This window comes from Atractosteus spatula, chromosome 3, assembly GCF_055471065.1.
Source record: "Atractosteus spatula isolate fAtrSpa1 chromosome 3, fAtrSpa1.hap1, whole genome shotgun sequence".
Lineage (NCBI taxonomy): Eukaryota > Metazoa > Chordata > Actinopteri > Semionotiformes > Lepisosteidae > Atractosteus > Atractosteus spatula.
This window is the reverse complement of record NC_142708.1, coordinates 20,843,941-20,871,492: the sequence shown is the minus strand read 5'-3', so window position 1 is coordinate 20,871,492 and position 27,552 is coordinate 20,843,941. Positions and strand designations below refer to the sequence as shown.

General features: G+C 36.6%; 1 protein-coding gene across 6 annotated transcripts in view; it reads left to right on the top strand.

Annotated features, from left to right (window-relative positions):
• The window catches only part of mcc (MCC regulator of WNT signaling pathway), a 210,921-nt gene that overhangs the window by 164,698 nt on the left and 18,671 nt on the right, over positions 1-27,552 (top strand). For all 6 annotated transcript variants that reach the window (XM_088912106.1, XM_088912107.1, XM_088912109.1 and 3 more), the window contains 9 exons: positions 5,645-5,787; positions 10,544-10,707; positions 14,332-14,538; positions 18,812-18,958; positions 19,307-19,396; positions 22,048-22,196; positions 22,493-22,633; positions 24,103-24,203; positions 26,139-26,322. In XM_088912106.1, the coding sequence (XP_088768232.1) occupies positions 5,645-5,787; positions 10,544-10,707; positions 14,332-14,538; positions 18,812-18,958; positions 19,307-19,396; positions 22,048-22,196; positions 22,493-22,633; positions 24,103-24,203; positions 26,139-26,322 (1,326 nt within the window). The remainder of the gene's footprint in view (positions 1-5,644; positions 5,788-10,543; positions 10,708-14,331; positions 14,539-18,811; positions 18,959-19,306; positions 19,397-22,047; positions 22,197-22,492; positions 22,634-24,102; positions 24,204-26,138; positions 26,323-27,552) is intronic.

Below are 27,552 nucleotides of genomic sequence, written 5' to 3'. Positions count from 1 at the left end.
CTGGCAGGAAGACTATTAAATTGTGCGTGGTATAGTCATTTACAAGAAGTAAATTAAACAGCTGTATATGACTGAGAAATCAGAAGTTGGTCTCCTGAGGAATTTAGTAAGTAACAAACTGATCAAGAAATCTACAGTAGATAAGAATGGCTATAGGTGTTTTAACACATTTAAAATACTAAAGAGAGTGAATATGTTACCTCAGATAATAACATAAGAATGGTTAGAGATGAAAGAGAACATTTGGCCCATCTAGCCCATGTGGTAGGAGCTAATTGATCCTAGGATCTCCTCGAGCTGTTCCTTAAAGGAAGCCAGGATATGGGCTTCATCAACATGGCTGGTTAGCTTGTTTTTCATACTCTCACAACCCCTTGAGTAAAGAAGTCTTTCCTGCTCTTGGTTTTTCAATGTACGTCTTCGTATTTTCCACTTGTATCCCCTGGTTCATGTTTCAGATTCATGCTGAAAAGGTCTGCTGGATTGACAACCGTTTGCCATTTTCCTTGAAGATTTTGAATTCTTCCATCAGGTCTCCTCATAGTCTTCTCTGTCCAAGACTAAACACTCTTACAGCCTGTCTGTGTAGGACATTCCTTTAAGCTCTTGAATGTAGCCGGTTCCATTCTCTTCTCTGGACTGATGCCAAAGCAGTAAAATGTTTTCTGTAACATACAGAGTTACCAAAATTGTACACAGTATTCTAAATGAGGTCTCAATAGTGCATGTTAAAGTTGTATCATATCCCTTGATTTAAATGTTATGCTTTTAATTATAAATTCTAACATTTCCTTAATTTTTTTCATTGCTGATGTGTCAACACAAAACCAAAAACACATTTATAGTTTGTTTTTAGTACATGCATGCAATACCCTGAATTTTCTACATTAAACATTACCTGCCAGGTGTTTTCCCAGTCTTGAATTTTATCTAAAACTTTTTTTTCATTACTTTGCTACTTCTACAGTGTCAGATAATCCTCCCAATATTTGATTAGGTACTACTACATGGCCTCAAGCCTTTTCCTTGATGCATAACCATGGGATTTATCTAAAGATCTTGGCTTCTACATGTTGTTTCGGTGTTGTATGCTAATGTTATAAAACGTTACCCTGTTTTTGCTTTAATAATTTTGTTAAGAAAGAACCAGACACCTGATTTATAAAGTGCTGAAAATATAAGTTCCAATTCTATCCCTTTTCCTTATACTGTTTTAATATAGGCCTTCACTTGTGTAATGCTGTTACAGTATATATTCTAATCATTCTAAGATAAAGCTATGTACTTTTACTTCTAATGTCTTGAAGTTTTTCTTAGAAAGTCTTGTAAGCAGAATTTGTATTTATTGCTGAAAAACATTCTCAAACTACCTAGTCAAACCAGTGCAGTTCCTTACAACTACTTCATTCATACTGAAGATTCAGATCTTTATGTCGATTCATACAGATTTATAATGAAGTAAGTTTAGACAATTAATTAAATGTGTTCTCTGCATGATAGTGAAATCCACAATTATGTGGATAGCTTGAGCACAAAAAGATTTACACTCAGTTATTTCTGCAAAATACTAAATATTTTAAGCAGTGTGTTTTTACAGTATGTTGATGAGGTTTAATATATTAAGACATTACCCAAACGATTGTATCATAGCAAAGATTGCATATATGCCCTATCAATCTGTTGGGTTTCTGTGTGCAAATTATTCATTCACTGGCAAGCAAGTGAAAAATAAAATCATGTTTTCAGTCTAAAAAGTAATTTTAGGGAGCACTGCCTCAGCTTTTAAGGGCAAATCACAAGCTTCAAAAGCTAACACATTTCTTTGAGAAAAGATATCTATTTCTCTGAGCCCTTCAGGGGGTAGAGACAGCAAGTTTCTGAAGTAACAAGTTAATGATCCTCACTTTGTGGCTGAAAAGGGTGATTTTACTGAAATCAATTGCACATTAGATGTCCCTTTTTATTTTTAAACATTAACAGTCCACTGTGGCTGACAGCTTTACTGACACATTAATAATGACTAGATGTTTTCAGATTTTGTTCTCTGCTGAAGTCAGAGGAACTCCTGCTGCCATGTTAGGTGATAATGATGACACAGCTTATGCAGTGAAAACACCCATTGCTCATCATGATGAGTGTTTTGGTTTGACATAGTTCATCTTTTGTCTCTCATCAAAGTAATTGTAAAATGTAGCTGTAAATTACTTTGTTCCTCCCCCCCTAAACAGATTTCCTGTCTGGGGATGAAGTACTTCATAGTATAGATGTGTGTGGGTTTGATTTATTTCAATACAGAATCATTACATTGTATTAGAGACTAGTAAACATATGTACTTCTGATGCGATGTAAATCTGTGTTTTAAGCAAATAAACATCTGTGTAATGAAAAGCACATTGGTTAGTAGGCATGCCCTGTTTTAAAAAGCTGAAAGAACTGAATCTTTTTAGTCTTGAACTATGAAATTGTGTTTAAAATCCTCAAGGGCATTGACTGTGTTAAACCAGTGTAGTTTTTCAGAATTGGCAATGAAACCAATATTAGAAGGCACACATAGAACTTAAGACACAGTGCATTTAAAAATGAGGAGTCACAGAAGGTTGTGGGAGTCTGGAATAAGCTACCTAGGTATATTTGCAAAGCTGATGCCCTGGCTTCTTTCAGAAAACTGCTGGGTGAGATTAAATTACCTAATAGCAACCAAAAAAGGAAGATGAGATGCATTACCTTCTCTCATTTATAAATCTTCTAATGTTTGTAACCATGAAATTAAAAACCATTCTTTTAGTCTTTTTTCTGTCATTTTAAATTAGGTAAAAGACTAACAGTATGCTTGCCAAAAACTTCAAATAAATTCTAAAATGCTAACATATTACGTACATTCTGTTATTACTAATTTCAATGAAGAATTGCATTAAAATACCAGATTATTCTTGTGAAACTACATTTGACCTCTTTTCATATTTATAGATGTTTAACAGTTAAATGAGTACATAAATGAGATAAATTGAAGCTGAGGTGTCACATTCTGTTCTGAGTGAAGTTGTTTCCTCTGGCTAAAGACTTGTTGAATCTCATGGGGCTGTTCTACAGAGCTGTTCAGAGGTGTTAAAACAACAGCTACAGGCTTGTCTTACTTGACACCCAAACTGTGTATAGAACAATAGTCATAAGTGCTGAATGAAAAACCATCAATCACTTCTGAGTTTCCTTTATTTCTGAAATTGCGTTTTAAATGGCTATTACTATATTGCATTTTTTGGTATATAATAGTTAAAAATTGTAGACCCTTCAGTTGTGGCTCATGTGACTTATTTTAGCAGTAGTCTCTTAAAACAGCTAATTTTCACCATCCTAATCCAGTGTAACTGTTTTGATAATCCTTATAATTTTAAGGATCTGTCCTTTAAATGTGGAATATATATCTTTTTAGATAAGGTATCAAGATGTAATTAATCAAGATGTTGTTAAACTTAAACATAATTTTTAAGATTGCTTTGGCCTGATTCAATATTTAGAGAAGGTTCAGTAGATTTTATACATGTGCAGTGTTTCATTATTAGTGAAATAAAGAACTTTCTGCAAGAATGCTGGTCTTGCAGATTCGTTATAATATATTAGAATTACACATGGATATGTCTATTTTTTTACTCTTCTGTCTGAATGGCTAGACGGTAAAGAACACTGTTTCTTTAGAATAGGCTATATGACTGCATGATTTTTTTTATCCATTAAACCTCTTTTTGGTGCATTCCTGATAAGCTTTATCTGGAGGCATCTTATTTTCTATCAGCTGGGCATATTATTTAAAGAATGCTTCGTGATTTGTCCATGTGCCGTTATGTGACATTATTTGTATTTTAAAAGTTAGACAATTTAAGCAGATTTTGCCCCCTTTTTGGAGTCAGTCATGGAGGTTAACATAGTGCATTGTTTGCACTGAAACACAGAATGCTAAGAGCAATGAGCAGTAACCCTTTTGCAATTTGTTTTGCATGCTGAAGTGCCTTTTCCATAGAGCCTTGGTGTGTCAGTGAGCAGAAAAATTACCCTTTTGACAAACGTGTATTGCCGTGAGTACTAAGTACTTAAAAAAGCTAATTATTGTTAACTCATGTGTGGCAACTAATAATTACCTTTTCATAGAATGTTAACTGATATTTGTATAGGTTCATTATGTAAAATTATAATTCTGAGAAGTGGATTTTTTTCATTTTGAGGCATCTTGCACACATGGGTGTCTGTTCTGAATGATGTGCATCTCAGTTGCTGTCATTATCCTGTTTACAAAAGACTTTGATGGAAAGGAAGCAAAGCATGAGCAAGCTTATTTATTCCTTTAAAAAGAATGGACTGCTCCCAGGCAATTCAATCAATACGTTTAAATTAGAATTACAGGCAATATTTATGCCCTAAGATCTCTTTGTAATCCTTGGTAGAACACCATTAAACAAGCATGAATTGAACTTTAAATCCTGATTGTGCTTTGGTTATATCAGTCTTGAAATACACATGAGAAGTGATCACCCTAATTTTTAATGCACAGTGATTCATGGAGCAAAGGCCTGAAACTCCATTAAAGTCTGTCTGTATTTTTCTGTTTGTTTGTTTTTTTACTGGAGATTTGGCAAGCTTTTGATCATTCTTTAACATCTAACATTGCATAATGTACAATGTTCACAACAGAAGGGGATTTAAGAACATCTTAAGCAACAGTTGCTTTAGAAATTCAGAAACATCTTCTGGGTTATAGGAAAAGTAAACCAGTGTTTAGTACCAATAAAATGTTTCTGTAAGGTGATTAAAATGTGTAGTGGATTGAGGCAAGAGGATTTTTGTATACAGTAATACAAATTATTGAACACCTTAACTCAGAGTGTAAAAATTATTGTTAAAGATTATTTTGTGACTTGAGCAGAGCCCATTTCTGCATAGCCGCAGAAAAAAAGACTTGCAGTAAAAAAGGAGCTGGTTCTGATTAAAAGAGTTTCCACTGTGTAGAAGATGTACAATAGAAAAAATGTCCCTTTTTCAGCTTCTCCCCAGGGAATGTCCCTTAGCGCTCTTAAGTAACTAATACCTACATATAGGTAGGGCCGAGAAAATGATTTAGATATGACCAGTAGATAATACGTACAACTTGAATGATAGTTGTACCTGTACATGTCTGTGGTAATTCTCCAAGACACAAAGGAGTCAGCAAAATAAATTTACTGGAAAGAGCACACAGTGAAGTTTTGTTTAAAAAAAACTATACAGTACATTCTTTGTTTTTTTTTTCTTTATCTGAAAATGATTCCCAGACCTATTGTTTTTGCATCATGTCGAGTCCAGCAGGCAAAAAGACAAATAATACTGCCTGCTGCGTGCAATAAAACTGCACATTTTATGCCTCTTCAAGTTGCTGTGCTTTAAATTCAGCACATAATGCATACCGGTTTCAAAGGGAAACTTGATTTAATCTGTGCTGCATTTTCTATTTTATGTGAACATGATGTATAGTAGGGTATGCAGGACGTCTGGAGTCTTTTGATGGCAGTTCACTGTGGCAATGATTATTGCCATCATACTGGCCTTTTCTTTTTGACAATATTTATCAAATCTGTCATCCATCCGTCTCAAATGTAGGATTTCTGGTCTCCACAGGGAGGAAGATGAGTACTCGGAGCTGCGGTCTGAGCTCAGTCAGAGCCAGCAGGAGGGCAACGAGGACGGGCGCAGTGTGGACCAGGATCAGAACTCTGTCTCCGTGCCCGAGAACCAGTCGACCATGGTCACCGCAGACATGGGTAAGGCACAACCCATCCCCAGGCAAAAGCTATTTGACTCCATTTGACGCACAAAAGAAAAGAAACAGCACAGGCTTTGACAGAGGTGTTGCACATGACGTTAAAATACTGAGGTACAAGATTTCCTGTTATGAGCCATCATGGTATTGCGCACACAGGCGTGTATTCCCCATATGCACTTAAACTGCCAGCTTTCAGATAACTAACAACTTTCTTGCAAGCTCATTTGGCACAAGCTGTTTGTAAGCTTTCCCGGGAAAACCTGTAAGATATGAAAGATGCGTTTGTGATTGATTCTGGCATTATGGCAACTTTGAACAAGCTGGGGGATAATTTTACACAAGTTACATAAATTAAAGCTGTCCTTACTGTGTACCACTGTAGAGCTTGGCCCCATTTGTTGAGAGTTCATGTCCAAAAAAAACTTTGTTAGTAATATAACTTTTTGTTCATGTGTTCTGCTTGAAGAGCCAGGATAGTTTCACTCTTTGCTTAAAAATCCTGGTATTAACATATTGTGGGTAGGCAAGACTTCCAGCAAGAAGAAAACCTTTGTTTGAACCTACACCATTGGAAGAATATTAACTGAAAGTTTAGGAGAACAGGTTTTTAGAAGTGTTTATTCATTGGCTTTGTGGCATTTAGTTTCTAGTAATCAAGAGTCTTTTGCTTAAAAATTGAACTCTGTGTCTGTTTGTCTGCCATACTGTATAAACAAACTGTTTCTCAAAACCGTGCTGTTTTCCATACACTGTTGCCCATACTTCTTGAACTATTCTGGAAAAAAGTTTAAGAAAAGTTATGAGGACTTTAATTTAGCTGACTGCTTAAGGCTTACAGCAGGATTTGGGATACTTTTTCTTACACCTTTTATAGTTCAAATTTTGGAGAAAGCTAATGGTGTTTGTTTTGTTTTGGGTGTATTTTTACCGCAATTGCTATTATTTTTATTTTATCTTGGAAAAGAAAAGTGAGTGGAATTGTCTTCTGCTGTTTATCTTGCTGTTCAGAAGTCTGTGTATGGCTGTGTGCATTTACCATTTTGCTCCACTGTTCTTTTTGTGTCCTCTGACTAGTATATAGTGGGTGCTGTCATTTACTGGCCTATCTTTACTATTTTTCAGCCATTTCTGTTGAAATGTTTTGGGTTTTTTTAAGAATTGAAAGAGCTGTTCAGGCAATTTTAACGTTTAACCGTAAGCCAAAGGATTTACGATTTTCTGTGCAGTTGCTGGCCAGTTTGAGAGTTTGTGGATGATTTCAGGCTTATTTTGCACGTTATTACATTACTTAATACATGTTTAGATTTTGTTCTTTTAAAATGGCAGAGAAAAACATCCTTGATTTCCAGGAACTGTTGGAATATATATAATAAAGGAGTGAGAATAAAAAAGAAAACCAGTCTGTAAAGGTACTAGGCGATTATCACATCACACAAGAAAGGTGACTCCCAGTTAAATTTGGTCAGTTCTTCATAACTGATTTTAATCCTGCTTAAACCAGATAAAGAAAAGTAAAAGCTATTTGTCATTACACACCATACTGCAGAATTAAATTGTTATTTGTTAATTGCATTGGTCAGTTAGTCGGCTTTTAAAATTACCTTGAGTCTGACTCTAGACCTTTTTAGCAAAGTTCCTTTATGGAGAAACATCACCGTGAGTAAAAACTGTGATTGCGGCCTGTGTTTTAAGAGTTGCAGAAAATGTTTGATTGTGTAGAAAAATGGACCACATTGTGTGACCCTGGGGACAAAATACCTCACTTTCAACATTCCAGGTGAGCTTTGGTCCTCACTAAGACTAAAACCCAGATTGCTATTGCTGTCGGTAGTTAGGTTCCACTCTCAATATTCTTCAATATTTAAATTGGAGTCAGTGTGTTTCAGACTGTGTACACTTAGCTACTGTGCATATTCATACAGCTTGTTTGATTGTCTGTTTTTACTGTACTGATGTAATTTGAAGAAACTTGTTGTAATTTCAAGAGCCTCTGCTTTATGTTAAGAAGAGAATTTTAAAAACATTAAAATTGATTAAGTTTCCCCTGCAGCTATAACCTTCTATAAGATAGTGGGTTTTGGGTTGTGCAAGTGACAAAACATTGTTTCTTATGTATTGTAAGTAAATATATTAACATTTAGAAGTATACAGCTACAGGTTTGGTTGAATCAGAGATATACATGAAATGAATACGGATACATACCTAGATCAAGTCACAGATAATGAAAGCAATTTTTTTTTCCTTAATTTAGACTCTCAAATTATAATATATGCCCTCAGTTTGAAATAATTAGCAATATCTTTGACTCCTGTACTCATAAGGGACGTTTGAAGAACTATAGACAGGCTCTTTTGACCCTCCAACACATGGAGCCATTCAGTAATGTACAGGAGGTTTAGTGCAGACTTGAGGAGAGGTACGTCCGTCAGTGAGTCACTGTTTCACCAGGAGCTGAAAGAACCCAGGCTATCTTATTTTACTTCCCACTCTACCACCAGTGACTCTGAGCCAATTGTGCACCACTGCTGGGGCAGTCCTGGTCACAGTCAGCTAATGGCATGACCCACTCTGTAACACTCAGCATCTGGGTCGTGGAGCTCAGCCTGCGCACGCAGCAAGCGCCTTTGCCACTTCAGACACTCAGCAGCCCAAGAATGTAGTTCTGTTTGTTTGTCCTCTTCTTATGTTCTGTGATTACAATATACGATGATTAAAACAGAAAATATTTAAATATGCCAATGCATCAAGATAAGAAGTGAGGCCTTCAGGAGAGAAACTGAAACTTAAAAGGTTGTGCATGCAGAACATCTTTGAAGGTTTATTGTAATCTGTTTTTGTTTTTGATCATATCTTTCTCAGGCACCATAAATGTAGAGACTTAGTTTTAAAATTCTCTTTGAATAGATATAAATCTTATGAGTATGCAACAGAAAATGTTTTTTTTCAGTTCATTTGTGCAAAATGAAGCATACTAGTTATTAAATATGAAATGAATGTGGTCTTGTTTTAGTTTTTGAAAAGCTTTTTTTTTTACCATCAGGCATTTAGGTAAATTAAAAGGTCTACATTTGTCTTTTTTTTGAAGAAACCAAGTTAATATTTACCAACTATTTCCCCAGAAATGACTGTAGGCCATTTTGTATATATGGTCATGTTTTAGACGAAACTGATTTTCTTAAACGTAACAATTGTACATTTCTGTCCTTGTCATTTGCCTCTTTAACAAAATTGATAGTTATAATTTAAAATTGTAAAATATTATGCTAATTATATATTTAATATTACTTGGAACTATTATATATAATTAATTAGTCACTTTGAGTTGTAATCCGCAATACTTGCCATTAAGTGAAAGGATATTAATTATTTCTATAACTGTTAGTTATTCCTTCATTTCACCTTTTCTCTTGACAAAAGTGTTCCACGTACAATCTGATACAAAAGACTTTCTCCAAATAAAAAGACACTAAAACACAAAAGACACTTAAACCAACGCAGACAGGAAATAAGCATTAAGCATTATTAATTAGTACATCCTTTAAAAATTAAGATTGCTTTGCAAGAGCATGTATCAAGGAGAAAAAAAATAAACTGTATTAATACATTTGCATTTAAATAAACATAGCTCCATTTTAGAGAAAAGTATGACAGCAAGAAAAAGATACATATTTTATTTCACAACTCATCAGCTTTCAGTCCACTGGCTAAATCAGCCTTCTTAGCATTAAGACCATTTTAGTAAGTGACCATATGTACGTGAAATGAAGAACTGACTTCTGTATGTCAGCAAAACCTCAGCACATCAGGAGCAGGGATCAAATCTGTAAAAATAAACCACAGGCCTTTCACAGCAGAAAAAAAACTTTTTTTTGCATGTCCAGCATCATCATTCCTAACACCTGCGTAGACCCATGTATTCTTTAAAAACGGTTATGTTCCCTAATAAGAGATTCATCCCAATTCAGACTCAAATCCTAGTTTTTCCACTGAGGATGTTCATTTCATTATCAGACACTGTTTAGCCCTGTATCAAGGTCAGAGACAGAGGTGGAACCCTTGGCTTTCATTGGGCACCATCTGTCTCCAGCTACAACTTCCTTCTGGCCTTACCAAAAGATTCAGCACAAGGGAAATGGCCCTGGGTCCTAGTCGAAAGCAATCATTAATACATACTGTACATAACTGTTTTACATTAGTCTGTGGTTTATTTTTAGCTAAATATTGATTGTTTTTGTAATCTGTTTGTTTTTAATTTGCGAATGCCCACATTATAACACTTGAAAAAAGACCAAGATTGCATTAGAAACACAGACCCACTGTTCAAGTTGCAAATTCCAATCTATTGTTCCATTAAATAAAAAGGACCTTGGAAGAGGTCATATTCAGGTTTTTTAATATTTACGTGGAACAGTAGGTGGGTTGACATCATGCTGTAATCCAGACCTACAGTTTGCAACGCAAACAGCTGAGGTGAAGTCGGTTGGTGTGTTTGACCTCTGGTTGCAAATATATTTCATTTTCATTTCCCGTTCAGTGCAAGAGAACTAACTGCCTCTAGTGGTGAAGTTTTTCGAGTAACAATGGGGGAAGATGATGCTAGGCGATTTAGCCAATCGGTCTTTCCTTTAATACTTTCCTGATGCTTGTCTGTACTGTTCAGACCATTTTGCAGTAAATAAGCTCGCAGTCGTGCTGGTGCTTTCGGCTGGAGAGCGAGTGCGCAGGCCCGACGTCTGTTTTGCTGTAATCCCAGATAACTGTAGTGACCTGAACTCGGAGCTGCAGAGGGTGCTGACGGGGCTGGAGAGCGTGGTGTGCGGCCGGAAGAAGAGCAGCTGTAGCCTGTCCGTGGCAGACGTGGACCGGCACATTGAGCAGCTGACCACTGCCAGCGAGCACTGTGACCTGGCCATTAAGGTACCACCCGCCATCATTGTACTCCCTGCATGTGCACAGGATGTTGGTGAGCGTCCTTCAGAAAAAAATATATTGCTTGCTGGTTTTACATCATTGGTCAGTTTGTGAGCTCTTTGAGATTTTTTTTATTTTATTTAATATGTTGAACCAGCCAGACGTGAAAGTTGTGATTCTCAATGGCTTTTGAAAACAAATGTGTTTCAGGGAAGCTTAGCGTGTGTTTAGTTTGTGTTCTAGACCTCCGGTGTCTGATTTTCCTCTGCATTCTTGTTTTGTAACTTAGACATGCAAATCTGTAAAACATATGCCTTTCTGAAACAGTCCTAGTGAGATGCTGCCACAGTTGAGCAAGCTGTGTGCAGTCAGGCTTTTTTTTCAGCACATCAATATTTCCAAGCTTTCCTAGGGAAAAAGGCTGCTGACAAAGAACCAGTTTCTCTGAAAAAAAAAACTAAACTCAGCTTTCTTTCTGATCGAAATTGTGTGGCCCCTCAATCATAATCTACTTGCCAGTGCTGTCGCAGTAGTGTTTGGAAGTAGCCAAGTACTGCCTTCTTGATTGACAAATACAAGGCAAACCTTGAATAGATTGCTCACTGTTTTGTGAGAAACTGATAAATGGAGTACAAATTGATGCTGTGAAAGAAATTATTTATTACAGGAATGTGGGCTGCTAGTTTTAAGTAAAAAATAAAGAGTACAAAGCCAGTGACCCAAACCTATGGCAAATGCATCTTGCAATACTTTTGGTAACCGTGAATGATAAGAAAATACAGCATGCATAAATAATTGGCATACAGTACATGGAAAGAAAATACTTTGTTGCAGATTTGGATTAAACTAGTTCATTTATATACATCGCTGGGAGGGATGCGGAAAAATATAGATCTGGCGGAAGTTGTTTTTATTTTTTCCAGTGTTGGCATACAGAATAAAAGCTGATAACTCAGTTTAGTTGACTTCTGTGTGGTTTCTAAGCCCTAAGTTTAAGAACATAATAAAAATTGCAAATGAAAGAAGGCCATTTGGCCCATGTAGATCGTTTGGTTGCCAACAGCTAAGTGACCTAATGATCTCATTTAGCTGCTTATTCAGACACCCACAACCCTTTGTGTTAATAAGCATCCCCCAATCTCCCGTTTACCAAAATTATATTCTATTTTTAGTTCTTCCTTGTGAACTGTATACTTTTAACTATATATCCTTGCATTATTTAGATTTTTTTTTGGTTGACACTTTTATCCAAAGTGGCTTACATTCATACAGCAGTCTAATAATGGCTTATTTAAAAGAATTGTTAAAAAACTGAAAAGCTCAGAACAACAGCACATGCATAATACACAAAACCAATGTAAAAGAAACAAAAGAGCACAGTACATTGTTCCAATACAGCCATGAATATAGCTAAATTATACATTAAAATCTGAACTGAAAATATATGTGTTTGAGCAAACATTAAAAATGTAGACAGTAGGGCTGGGCGATATGGTCAAAAACATTATCACGATAAAAATTTTCATATCAGTCGATATCAATAATTATCATGATAAATGTCAAATCATAATTTCTTTCAAGTTTAAAGGCAGATTTTTTCTCCTGAGTGAAAGTTGAAGAAACCAGACAGTTAATTGGTAAATTAAACAACTTTTTATTTTAAGAACACAACAAACACTTGCCAAACAGCAGAAACATTAAACAAATCTGTTAGCTGCCCGGTCTGCAACATACACACGCACTCGCGCAGTATTTTGTGCGCATGCGCATATCATGCGCAAAGCATAAACATATATATCGAACATTTATCGAACTTTTGTTAAAATTATATTGAGGAAAATTATATCGCGATAATTATCGTTATCGAATTATCGCCCAGCTCTAGTAGACAGTCTCAAATTCTCTAATGGACTTAGGAAATGAGTTCTACACCTGTAGAGCTACATAATCCATTGTTTGAAGGCTGGTCTTCCGTAGAATATGAAGGCTTGTAGAACAGAAAATCAGTGCAATTTCAAAGGGGAATGACCATACACTCCAATGTTTTTTTTTTATTTCTAGTCAGAGCAGTTTGTATTTGTGATCATTAAGCTTAAAATGAGAAAGTATAATATCCGTTTTGTTTTTAAGTAATTCTATACATGTGATCATATTAGAATTATTTGTGTTCAACCTGGCGATTTCAAGTGAACAGAAGTATTGGAACACTTTCGCTTCATGTAAATTTTAGAGTGTCAGTAGAGGTTGCATATCATTTCTAATGCGAATGAAGTTTAACACTGCCTTGTACATCATTTTGTGGCCCTGTGATCAGAGCTCATCTCGTATGCCAACCAAGGCTTCTGCTCAGTAATAAGGGTATGTATTCAGTGTTCCCACTGGCCATGTAAAGAATTGCTTAAAACAGCATAGAGGGTATGCTGATCAACTGTATAGGTGAAATCCTTCCTCGGGGTAAATGGAAAGTGAGAGACACTTCTTTGTTAATCATATTGGCAGCATGCAGTCCTCGTCTTCATTAACTAGAGCAGTATGAAATAGAGGTCTGCTATATCTTTACTCCCCGAGTACATTAAATCCTAATCCAATTAGCCTTTGTTATGATACAGCAAATACTTAGCTCTAAAGGGTAGATTATTGGGGAAAGAGCAGGCAGCAAACCGGTTCTAATCCTTCTTAAAGTGAGCCCAGATAATAAATATTATTCAGCAATATTTAAGTGTAGAGGGGGGTCAGATGTAGGTGTTGTGTACAGGGTTGCCAACTTTTGTAAATTTATGGGCAGTCAGTAGAAAATGTCCACATTTAACATGGTCTTAAATCAATTTACTGCAAAGTTGTCTGTTCATTTTTCTAAAAATAAGGAATACTTTAATAGTGAAACAATTAACCGGTGTTCATCACAATTAACAATTACCAGGTGTTCATTTAATTAGCAAAGTGCTGCCGAGCACCATGTGTCAACTCTTCCTGTCTGAGAGGAGCGAGACGGTAACTCTGCCGTCATCATGAGCCTCATTGGACCATGGTCTCCTTCCCCAGCCTCCAGTTGCTGTTTAAATTATGCCAAATCTTTATATCTGAAATGTCTACCTAGCAAATTAGCATAGACTGAGGGAGAAAAGCGCAACTGTCACCCCTAGAATAAATAAAACCCTGGGTTTGAAGAACCCACCAAGTCTGCAATAAAATTAAGCCGTATATCTGTTAATACAGTTGTGATGCTCGCATCATGTTCAAAGCTGACAGTCATCCAATGATCAATGCAGTATTAAAAAGTGTTTTAGATATTGTCTTCAGATACAGAATTATATTTGTTTTATATAGTGTTTGACTAAGTTTGTAACAAGCTTTGCATTCTTTTTACATTTGAAAACTCGTTTCTTGTTGGTTTATAAGTGAGTTCATCATAATTAAAATATCAAGGACATAACCTGCCCATTTTTGAAGAACACTGTACTATATAGAGAGCTTTATATGTAGCCACAATGTGTTGCCTTTACGGTCAACATCATCATTTTTTTATTGTATTGGAGATGAAACTTCCACACCTCAATACTGAAAGTGAGAATAGACTGGTGGACAGCGCTGTTTACTGGTGGATTGGCAGCCATTCTCTCATCCGTGCAGACGGTGGAAGAGATCGAGGGAGCGCTGGGCCGGGATTTCTATCCCAGCCTGGCTGAGGAAAGGTCGCGCTGGGAGAAGGAGCTGGCAGGCCTGAGGGAAGAAAACGAGAGCCTGACAGCAATGCTGTGCAGCAAGGAAGAAGACCTCAACCGGACAAAGGCGACAATGAACGCCATCCGCGAGGAGAGGGACCGCCTTAGGAGACGGGTGAGTCCAGTGATGGAAATAGCCTTCCTGCCATTGTCCGCACGGCAGCACCTACATCCCGCCGCAGTGTTTGTCTGATCAGAAGGAATGTTTGCCCACAGACAGAATGAAAGCGTAAGTGTCAGGCATCACCGACACTGCCTGGGACAGCTGTATGACCTGTAGACGGTTGATGCTTTTCTTTATTAAATGTCTTACCAGAGGAAGATATCAAATAAAACATAGAAATGAAACACTGCTTTTTGGTTTTTAGAGTTGACTTCTTTTTGCCCTCTTGAACTCTCCGAAACATCTCTTTCATTTATTTTAAGCAGGTTTGTGGTTTATGTTATGCAAAGAGAGATATATGGTCATTCCTTTTGTCATGGAAAAACAAATGTGGGGATCACATACAGGCATTTGAACATCTCTGCCAAATTTACAAATTACTATATTTTCAGGTAGTCAAAATTAAAATGTATTTTTAATCACCCAACCAAAAAACATAAGTGGTTATAAATGAGAGGAGCCCAGTTGGTTAAGTTAATTGATCCAAGGATCTTACCCTGGCTTATTTCAATAAATGATTGGATATCGGCTTGAACAGCATGGCTGGGTAACTTGTTCCATATTCCCACAACTATCTTTGTTACCCATTGATTGTTTTGTCTTTTGTTTGTGAGAATTAGGTTTTCTTTTTACAGTGCTGAAAAAAATGTTATGTACTCATGTTGGTCATAACATAATGTTGGTCGACATTCTTGTATGTTTAAGACCACAAATATAATTAGGTCTTTGTGAAACTCCTAATGAAAAATAACATGATTAGACATGTGACAGAGACATGATATAGTCACAGTAAATATCCTCATATGAATAAGGTGAGAACCCTTAGAATCAGTAACTGGTGCCATTGTGAGCCACAAGAATTTCAGCTAGACTTTCCTCATAACCATTTATAGGTCTCTTACATGGACTTTTATGAAACAAAACATTGTCTTTTGAACTATTATTCCTTGCAGAACTGCTTAAAGTCTGTTACCTTTGAATTTGAGAGTTCTCTTGCATAAACAGCTCATTTCAGGTCCTACCATAACATTTCACTTGACCGGTCTAAAATACAAAACTTTTTCTTCTTCACCCATTCTGCTTGTATATTCAAGAGCATTGTCTTTGAATTTAATTGTCTTGCTGCATGACGATTTTTTGTCAGCTGACAATTGGATGACCTGACATGTTAGCTGATACAAGACTAAATTCATGACACCATTAATGATGGCAAGCCATCCAGATCGTCAGTCAGCAAAGTAGCCCCAAAACATGGTGGGAATATCATCATGCTCCACAGTCAGGATGAGGTTCTTCTGTTGGAAGACAGTGTATTGTTTTTTTCCAAATATGTAGATATTATACAATGCAGAGAAAAAGTCTTGCGTACACCAAAGAGTGCCTGGATGATTACTGAGGCTACTGGAAGAATTGTCTCTGGACAGATGAGTGAAAAGCTAAATTATCCATAATGAGAACTGTTTTGTGAGGTGAAAATCAAACATTGTCTTCCAGCAGGAAAACAACACCCTCATTGTCAAGTGTGACGGTGGGAGTATCGGGGTTTAGGGCTTTTTGATTTTTATATGCATTTCTTTTTAGCTTTTGCTTTCGATTTAATTTGTAATGAATTACTTTCTGAGACTAGAAGGACTTGTAGATGACTGAATCAATACATCTTTCACTTTCAGACACATAATCAGATTTTGTGTACTCCAAAGGCTTTCTGAAGCTTATTAGAGATTTAATAAAATTAGACATTTAATACATTCAGTAGCTGATCTCTGCTGTTAACATGCCTTTTGGGTTTTCGGGCGAACAGTAGCTTAGAAACAGCATGCACAGGGACATTCACACACTGCACAAAATAATTTTACTTTAGAATGGATTTAGAAAAAAAAACTATTCAGTTTTAGAAAATAAATGTCAAGTATGTTCGATTTTAGCTTGTTGTAATGGAATTAGATTTCTCAACATCGTCATGCTCTTCTTCACAGTTTATTGCAAAAAACTGTTGACATAACAAGTCTTTTAATCTTTTCTTGGTTGCACTGAAAGATCTGTTGCCATGCTTTCAATGTGCAGATCTCATGCTGTTAATCGAAATAAAAGAGGTTAAGTACACTACACTTGGCTGTGAAATATGACCTCTTGTACTCTTTCAAAGAGTTTGCCTGGTTATCTTTCCTGATGCAAACTGAGGTGAGTTGACCTCAGGAGGGGTGAAAAGGGGGAAAAAGTGGGAGAATGTATTGCTTCCCTAGTTATCCTTTTAAGTTATATGCAAATAGAATGAAGTGAATAGAATACAAAATAAACCCTTTTAATGCTTATTTTCAAATGTTTGCTTATGAAGTACCTAAAAGTTTTAAAAGGTCTGTTTAGCTTTAATTATTATAAATCAAAGTCATGTGCACGTTTGCTCCACATTCCCTTTCCAGTAGGTTTACTTCTGTTTCTTTGTATAAGATTGGTTCACAGCATAAATATAAGCAGAGCTGCAAAGTACTGTATTCTTTCTGAACACACATGACCTCTTTAGCCACTAATACTAGAATTATGTTTCTCAGTGACAAACTTGAACCAACACTTTAGAAAGTTGTAATAATAAATTGTCTCTAAATGAGAACTAAAATCTGTTCAGAACTAAAACAAACCCTTCACGTGTCTGCCCCAGGGACAATGACATACTGTATCAAAATTATTTACAGAAATTGACAGGTCTGTTGTTTTCTCTAGTTCAAAAGTTAAAGTTCCTCACTCTGCGTAACTTCTTTACAAGAATGAAGTACAATGTGAGTAGTAAATACATTGGACTTACTACATCAGAGGTATTTTTTGTACTAGTTTGTCACAGTATTAAAAATATTTTTTACTTTTTAATTTATGCTATAAAGAGCAGGTATTGAACCTGTAAATAAGATCACATGTAAAAAAACAATTACATTTTACTATCACCAAGAGACGCAGTGTTTGTGAACAGACCCAATATGCAAGTTATTGTAAATATAAGAAAAAGAAACTTGTTAAAAAAATTACTGTAGCACTTTCTGATTGTTGAAAAACGTTAGTGTTTGAACACATTTAGATTTAAATTGGGAAAAACTTTTTTCACAAGCAAGTTGGGAATTTTATGAATTTTAAACTAGAATATCAATTCAACCTTGAAGTGTTCCTTTTCTTCTTCAGTGGTTTAAAGGTCCATGTCCTTTAAGAGAAATTTTGCAAGTAGATGGATGAATAGACAAATGGCAAGCTAGAAGAATAGACTATCAAACTGACAGATTGATAGATACAATTGTTTGGTATAGGAGGAATTAGTTGACCAATCAAAATAGGATAAATTCTAGTCCAGAAGAATTTTAATTTGACTTAAACTCTTTAACCAAAATCTGTCTAATTGGTCACAGATCTACCCCAGAGAATAAGGAAATTACAGAGTAGGACCTTATTTCTTTCATTAGTGACCTTAGCTGGCTCTTTCCTGTGCAAGCCTGTGATTTTCATTCTTTCTCTAAGGAGGGCTGCTGGGGGTGTTTCCTTATTGCTGGGCCGGAGCCCTTTGTCTTCTCAAAAGTTATTACCGTGCCTGAGAGAGCTACAATTTGTTTGGCAATTGATATCCTGTGTGTCCCTAGAAAATAGGCAATCAGGAAGTCAGTACCAAACCCAATTTCTGAACTTAGTGCTTCGTGTTTTCAGCAGTCTATAGGGAATTATCTGTAGCAAAATACACAAGCATGACTTGATTTAGCTACCATATTTTTATTACTGGTGATTTTTTAGTGATGGTGATAAACTGTAAATTTTTAAGGTGTTTGGAGTTAATAAAAACTACCTTAATAACAAATTCTGGCATTAAATGTTTATATGTTAATGAGGTAACATCTCCATTATAAGTGTAAGTTAGCTGTCTGATCTGATATTATATATTATTCTTGAGCCTTTGTTCATTTAATGTATAGAATTGGCTTATATTTTATGTTTTATGTAAGGGACGTTGAATGAATGTGCTCCCTTATGAGACCAAACCTTTTTTTGTGTCCCTACTTTTATGAAAGCGGAGATCTTGGGCAAATTCTGTTTTCTTCTTTTTCCCTATTCAAACCGTTCACAAGGGCTGATCTAGCAGCATAACCTTTTTTCTGAATCCTTGCCATTACCATGTGTAGCAGTTTTGTGTGAGTAGTATGAGAACAGTAGGCGACAGCTACAGTTTCAGGTGATGAGCGCTTTCTCTTTTCAGGTACGGGAACTGCAGACCCGCCTACAGAGTGTTCAGGCTTCTGGTCCCTCCAGCCCAGGGAGACTAACACCAGCCAACCGCCCCATCAACCCCAGCACTGGAGAGCTCAGCACCAGCAGCAGCAGCAATGACATTCCCATCGCCAAGGTAATATGGGCTTCAGTGCTCAATCAAATTGATCTTCGAAGTAGCTCTTATTCTGTACAGCTGCAGTTATGTAGGCAATAGCTTCTAGAGCCCCTAGGGATCTCAAGAAATTGCCCATCACCTTATACTGCAGGACTGAATGGCAGTACACTTATTATAAAAGTTGTTGCAGGCCTTACAGGATCTTCCTGCTCTTCTTGAACAGTATCTAAACATTTGAGAAAAAGCTGCATCTCTACCCAGCTCTACATACCCACTCCTCTATAACACACAGAGGCAGACTGAGGCAGGCGTTGGCAGCGTTATTTTTTTTGTTAATTTTATTTTGTTTTATTTTTATTTTGATAGGTTGCAGAACGAGTTAAACTCTCCAAAACAAGGTCAGAGTCTTCCTCCTCAGACAGGCCAGTTCTGGGCTCGGAAATCAGCAGTATAGGGGTAAGAAATGACAAGCAATTTCCACGGGACCATGAATTGGCCTTTTCGATCAATCAATTGGTTATTATTAGCTCAGCAGACTACAGGGAAGAGAGGTCAGGACTCAGGCAGAAACATGTCACCCATCCTGATGTGATCTCACTCTGGATTGCAATTGAAGACTACCATCTTTATGACATAACATGACTACTCTTATTTATTTTTGTCGAGGTGAAAAAAATAAAAACCCACTGGAATGATACTTCTGTTCATCAGATTATATATCAATAGATTCAGCTTCTTCTTTGATAATTTACTGTATGTGAATGTTATACAAGGCCACTAGTGAACGACATAGGAATTTCTAGTGTGTATCTGAAACAAAATCAATTTTAAAGATTTTGATACCATTATGACCATCAGCATTGCTACCAAATGTGCAACATGATGCACATCACTAACCCTTTTAGAAAGATGAAATCCAGATCTTACCAAGGCTGCTCAGACATGATTTATATGAAACCAGCTAAGAATTGTGCAATACAGCTGTACTTTAAAAGCAGTCTCTGTTAAAATGTAGGACATTATTTTAACAAATATTAAAGGATGATTGCTCTCATGAAGCAACTAAATTGTTTAATGCTGATCCAGGACACTTAAAGCAATCTCTGGATTTTATTTGAGGGTGGATTATCTCTTTTCCTCTGTATAATTATTATCAAATCTTTAAACTTGACTTATTTCAAGTCCACTGGTTCTTGAGATTTACTGTTGAAGTGCATCAACTGTTTTGTGCAGTTACATTTCTTTGATTTGAGATTCTTGTGCATTTGATCAAAATTTCTCAGCAAAAGATAGAACTTATATGTGAAACATAGAGGCATCTAGAAATAAAAGTTAAATCTGTGACAGTGTTTTCTCTATTAAACAAGTTTAATTTATATACATTTGTCAGATCTTTACTATGCAGGTTGTTAATTCCATGTTTTTCTGCATTTAAACTCCCACTTCTTGGTTGGCAGCTTTTGTTTGTAGATGTACTAAAACATTTTATATTGTGTGAAATGTAAACATTTAAGAATATACACTTTAAAAAGTTATTTTTTATTTATTTTATTTAGATTCATTCTTTTATTCTTACTGAACGTAAAGTGTAAGTAATACAAACAGGCATGAAACCCACCTATTGAAGCCAGGTTGAGAACAGGGCTCTTCAATGGCAAATGGGATTTTGAATGTGGTGATGGAAACCATGTGATTGTGGAAAATGGACTCTGGGATTTTGCACATTGCGCTACTCATTTGAGCATGGACACATTGAGATGAACTCTGGGATCCTTTGGGATGAAAGAAGCTATATAAATGCAAGAAATAATTGTAATTATTTTAATTTTTCCTTAAAATTCCCCCACAAATCTGACGCATAGCTGAAGATGCTGAAGAGGTTGTTTTCTAGAAACCCTTGAATGTGTAACAAACGCCACTTTTAAACTGCGGACCTGCAGCGACCTTTTGTGTGAAACTACAAATACAATAAAACAAGTATTTACCGCTCTTTAGCCATATTGCATCAGGCTAAAGAAACTAAGCTAGTCTGGAACCGCTCAGTACTAGCAGACTGGCAGACAAAGGAAAATCATGATGCTGCAGTGGTGATGGAGGACCAGCAGGAAAAAGCAGAACTTCCAAAACCAATGCTACTGTATGGCAAACTGCACTGCAGGAGGTACCTTTCTGTGGATGAAATCTTAAACCGATTTCTGAGTATTTGGTCAGCACCAATCCCATGACTGGTTTTAAGCCCTGGCTAAGTTCCACTGTTGGTTTGCCCAATGGTTTTCCTAATGTGCCCCCTTAATCGAATTGATGAAGCAGTCATTCACTTATTTGCTGTGTAGTACATATATCTGCCATGCAGCATTCAGGCAGGTGTAGCCCTTTGGTGGTGGATAAAGTGGGTCACCTCCTATAATCATGTAAATTTAGATGTATTATTAATAATAATAATATACAACAAGTGTATGTTCTTGTTATACTGTAATTATTATTCCAATGGCAACAGCTTGCATAAAAAACACCTTCTTCTACTAGTGAGAAGTACCAAATGAATGTAGATAAAGGTTTGCATCCACAACTACATAATCATTATTGACGGGGAGTGGGATTCACTGTTTAATTTAGAGTGTCAAAAAAACACAGAACCCTCATAGTCACTGGCAGAATGTTGTTTTTGGCCTTCTGATCACAGTTTGGGTCGGAACCTCACTGTGAATATGCAGAAAGATTGAACTAATCGTTAATCTTCCCTCTGCGGGCATGACTACATACTGTACTAAGTAATCAAAACACAAAACACAATGTCTGCTTAATGTATCTGAAAAATTATTTGTAAGGACTCCAGGAAGTAAGGGAGTCTCCATAAAATGACTTGCATAAAATGCAATGATTGCTTCACCGCTGTTAATAACAGCCCCTTCAGAGTTGAGAATATTAAGAAATGTTTTTATATTTTCCTGAAATATACCATTTCTGTGCATGATCAGGACAATTTGAACAGGTTTCATTTGGGTAATGGTTACAATGAATTCTGCTTTTATATTGCAAAATACCAGTTGGTTCTGTGCTGCAGCACGGTTTACTGGCCAGATTAACTGTTGTGTTTATTTGTGCAGGTGTCCAGTAGCGTAGCAGAGCACTTGGCTCATTCCTTACAAGACTGTTCTAACATCCAGGAAATCTTCCAGACGCTCTACTCACACGGTTCTGCGATCTCAGAGAGCAAGATCCGCGAGTTCGAAGTGGAAACTGAAAGGCTGAACAGGTGGGCTCATCAGTGAGGAAACTGTCAAGCCATTATGTGGCTCACTGTTATATGCACAGTGTATTATAACAGGCAATAAGGATGTAATCAGGTTTTTTACCAGGGCAGATATTCTAGACTACTTTAAAACATCTGGCCAGATGTACTATTTCAGCATATTTTAAAGGTATTAATTAGTCTGTAACTGTAAACCCTGTGAATAACATCGTAAGAAATCACATTCTTTTTTGTACTGTACTGTATCTATGGGTATCTCTGCGCTACGAGTTTGTACTCATAAATGTTTTGCTTTTCAGCCGAATTGAACACTTAAAGTCACAGAATGACTTGCTAACAATCACACTAGAAGAATGCAAGAGCAATGCAGAGAGAATGAGCATGCTTGTGGGGAAATACGAGTCTAATGCCACAGCTCTCAGGCTTGCCCTGCAGTACAGGTCAGTATCCAGCACTTCTCTCTTGCTCCTTTGAAGCAAACAGCTTGAAACATTTTATTCTGTAGCATTGTCATTGAGTGTCAGTGTACAGTAAGTGCAAAAGCATATGTTGAGCGTAAAATTAGTGAAGGACTGAAGATAGGAACCTCTTTAAATTTGTTATCCAGGAAGTCCTGTTTTAAATAAAGGTTACTTTGATATGGCAGGCTTTATATAGCAATTATTTACTGTAACCGAGGTAATGGGCATTGCAAATCACTGTCTGAATGCCACCCCTGCATAGTCTTCAGAAGATAAGAAGGTGATGAATAGGGTAGCTTTTATCTTCAATTAGGACATGGTAATGGACAGATTGTGATCCAGCTTGTTTTATTGATGGATTTATTTAAAGGCACTCTACAAAGTCTTGCTTTGGAAATGCATGTTTGTCAAACAGGTTATTGCTTCATACCAAATAGAGGTGAAGTGAGTTCTTGCATGTAAATGAACAGAGCATCTTCCTCGCCAAGGACTTGAGCACAATAATATAGAACCAAAATGGCATTTACCCACAGGGACCTTATGTTTCCTGGTGACTCATTTTCTGTTATTGAATAACTAATATGTATTTAGTGTTTAATAATATGTTTATTCTTAAGATTCTTGTTACTTTTTCACTGTTTAAGGTGAACATAAGACATCTGAGAACTATTTTACGTTATTTTATAGTGAGGTTGCTGTGGATTTCCTGAATATGGAAAAGGTCAGGGATTAGTACTAGTTTTTAGCAAAGCGTGTGCTTTGCCTCGTGTGCTAAAAAATATGCATATTGTTTTTACGTATTGCCTTAAGATAACTGTCCAGCTACAGAATGTCTTTCCTTGCTAATGAGACGTTGTCTTGTATAAGAAGATCAAGGTAACTTCAGAAACATGAGGGTGCATTATTTGTTGGGCTTTGTGGTTCCTGCTCTGCCAGCACGTTTCCTCTTAGCCTGTGGGGAAGGGGAAAAAGGCAGCGCACTTGCCTGTAACAGAACCTTGCAAAGTTCCAGCAGTTAATCATTCTGTGGGGCATTGGAAAAAGATGAAACATTTCCTTTGAAAACAAAGAAAACACATTTTCTTCCAACATGGCAGAGAAGTGTTGACTTAGGTAGCAGCCTAGTTCTGCCATGTTAAAAAATTAATGTGCTGTGTAGACTTATGATTCTGTTATTACCTTTTTGTATATACTTTTCGCAATAATGGTCACAAACGTGTGTGGTGTTTTCATATTTATTCATAATGTTCAGAGAACTAGTCTTATCACAGTTCGGAAATCCCTTTTTCAACCTTGATTCAAATGCCTTTTAATTATGTTCCTTGTGAAAGTTTGATGAAATGGCAGTATTTGGTTTTGCTAAGTGGGTGCAGAAGGGTCGTGCATTCCTCTGCAGTGAGCTGTCATCAGCATGTGCTTCTGCAGTGAAGTTTGCCATTTGTTTGCAGTGAGCAGTGCATTGAAGCCTACGAGTTACTTCTTGCCCTGGCGGAAAGCGAACAGTCTCTCATTCTAGGCCAGTTCAGAGCTGCAGGCGTTGGGTCTGTAGGTAAGTAATGAATGATTCAGAGTCTCTCCTTGTGTGCTCTAATCGAAAGAACATAATTTGGTTGCGCTGGTTTTTAACCATGACTGTTATTTCCTTATAATCCTATGACCTCACATTGAACCTGTTCAGGACAGATGGATCAAAGAAGAAATATAAAAACTGGGAGTGACTTTGAAGAGTAATTATTCCCATGCGAGTGCTGAACCATGGGTTCTGTTAAGTCACTGTGTTATTATCATGTTGTTCTGTTAGAAGTTTGATGTTTAGAAATAAAATATTTTGATAACTTGAAAATCTAACAGTTCATTCATTTAATAGGTTTAGTTGGGCTCTTATTATTTTCAAAAAGAGTTTGTCAAGGAATGCCTGTCCTTTTAATTAAAATGTATTTTCCATGCCATAAGTATTCTAAAAATCTCATTTCAAAAATGTAAACAAAGAACATAAGAACGTGAGAAAGGCTATTCGTGACATCTGTCATGTTTATTAGTAGGCAATTGATCTGAGGCTGTCGGCTGAGGATGTCATTTTATTTAAAGAAAACTCTCAGCAGCAGAGCTGGGCCAATAGCTGGCTCCACTCCCACAGCAATCTGTGTGAAGAGGTTCCTCCTGTGTACGTTACGAACAGTTGCATGTAGTTACTCTTTGTGTTCTGTTCATTCTGAATAACTCCATTTTGTTGATTTATATGTGCATTTTTCTAGGCCAAGGAATATTTCTGTTTCTTTTCCTCTGGAGTGGTTCAAGTGATTATATATCCTAGCATTTTGTTTGCCTCATATTATTTCACTTCACATTTCATTGTCTAGAAAATGTAAAAGAAGTCAAACATCATCAAATAAACACCACCATCTTTTTAATAAGTGGCCTCTTCGAGCTCAGAGTTCTTGATTTTTTTATGTGTCTTTTGCTACCCTCATGTAACATTCAGCACTTGTCTGTTAAACATTATCTGGCTGCTGTTTGTCCAGACCTTTCTATATTCTTTTCAATTTTATCTGCTGCCTCTGCAGCTTTTGTTGATCCTCAATTTTTGGTATTGTCTGCAAGGTTGACTAGTCTATGGACTATTCCAGAACATCTAGTACAGATCCTTGTTGTACTCCACTAATTACACATTGAGCACTCAGCCCTTATCTATATTTTGATTTCTGATCATGAACGCATTCTCAATCCAAACACATAAATTGTCCACAAATGCATTAAAAGTACAAATTATCAATAAAAATAAAAGTTCCAACACCTTTGATTAATCTTTTGATTCATGGTCTGTTGGATTTTATACACTACTGGCCATTTGTAAGCAAACTTAGAACTAAGAAACAAACAGAATTAAGCAAACAACAGGAGTCTCTTAGGTTTTATTGACAGATATTACATTTTGTTGCAAGTATGTCTGTGGGTGAAAACAAAATTTGGACCTGTTTGAGGGCTGGTGTCCTTCTGCATGTCCTACATTGTTAGATGAGCAAACAATACCAACAAATATACAGTTCATTGTCCCTGATGTGTGACCTTAATGTTATGATTATTATAATTTGTGTTTTAATAGTCTTGTCAGAGTCACAGGACATGTTTGTGTTAGGGGAAAAAAAGTTTCAGACAACAGAGATTCAAAAAAGTGATATATATAGAGTGTATATATTAGAGTTACAGGGCAAATGAAACACTCAACACCTGTTCAGAGGAGGCTCTAAACGTATACTTTATAGCCGTTATGTTGAGTATACTTACGCCTTATATTGAGAAGATCCAGATTCCACAGCTAGTTCATCTTGAGATAGCATTAAGATATCTCAGTAAGATAATGACCCCTGTGCTCATGAACGAGAAGCACTCCATCATCTTTATAAATGCTGATTAACTCTGCACGCCTCATTGTCTGCTTAACTGTGATAGAAGCATAACTCTCAGCCTCGTTTGGGTAAACTAGGAGACCAGACGGGAGATGAAAACATTACCCAAATGCTAAAGAGGGCGCACGACTGCAGGAAAACAGCAGAGAACGCCGCCAAAGCTCTCCTCATGAAGCTGGATGGGAGCTGTGGGGGGGCATTTGCCGTGACAGGCTGCAGTGTTCAGCCCTGGGAAAGCCTGTCCTCGAATAGCCACACCAGGTGAGCCAAGCAGACCGACTCCCTCGTTTTCTCTTGGGTGCTAACATTCTTGTGTTCATCTAGGGGAGGCAGAGGCCTTCGGTCAGGCAGGCCGTCTCCTGCGCCGTGTTCCTCACTTGCAGGCTACTAGCATTAAGTCAGGTCTGATGTCATGTAAGAAGTCTTAACAGTCTGGAGTTTTTACTCTCTTTTATTCCACATTCTATGAGCTAAACTGAATCTGCCAAGCTTGGTTCACCTGAGATGTGAGCCGATGTTGACACCTGCCAACCCACTGTAGATGTAGTAAAATGTTGCGATTAAGTCTGCGGAGTAGAAAATGCGTGGTTGTTAAAATTGGAAATTTACCCTAAAAGTCTAAGATATGCAAGATATCGATGTCAGTTATAGTTTTGCAACGATTAAAAATGCAGTAGGCAATTACATTTTATGCCTTAACATGTTAAGTAGGTGAAATAAGAGGAAGTAGAATAAATTTAGCTTAATTCTCTCATTATATAGTAGCAAAATTCCATTTATACAGCTGATGTTTCATATAGTATATCCGGATCAGATCTTTTAGGTAATTAGTATACAATACGAATCCTGTACAATATTTAGGTTTAGACTACTTAAGCTTGGAATAAATATGATGATAAAAACAAATGCTTTTTTCCCCATTGTAAATTATTGCAGTGTAGTTTCTGAGGCATGTATGTACTGTATACTCACCTTGAAATGTTTAAACTCATTTATAAGATGTATTTTTCTAAATGTGAGAAATATATTTACAACAGCTTTTCCAATCCCCTTGCCTTGGAAATTGGTAATAATTTATTTGCTACCGTACCTTTGCCTTATCTCATACAATAATTATACATTCTCTGAGTTCAAAGTATTTTCCAGTAGAACAGAGCAGAAATGTGCTTAATAAGATCAACATACAAAATATGAATAGTAATCAGTATGTTCTACTCATCAAAATGGAACTGTGCTTAGTTAGAAGGAGAGAAAATATTTAAGCTTGAAATACCTAATTATTCCTGGGCTTTGGGCTTGAAACAGCAGTCCCCAAACAATCCTCAAGCTATGTCCTGTTACTTGATATGCTAATAAGGATGAAGGTTTTCAAAACTGCTGTCAAATTGGTAGATTCTTTTTCTGTCTTTGAGGCTAAAGGGGATCATTTTTTACAGCTATATTGTTTTAATTAGATGATACAATAAATACAAATTACAGCAAAATATTCAG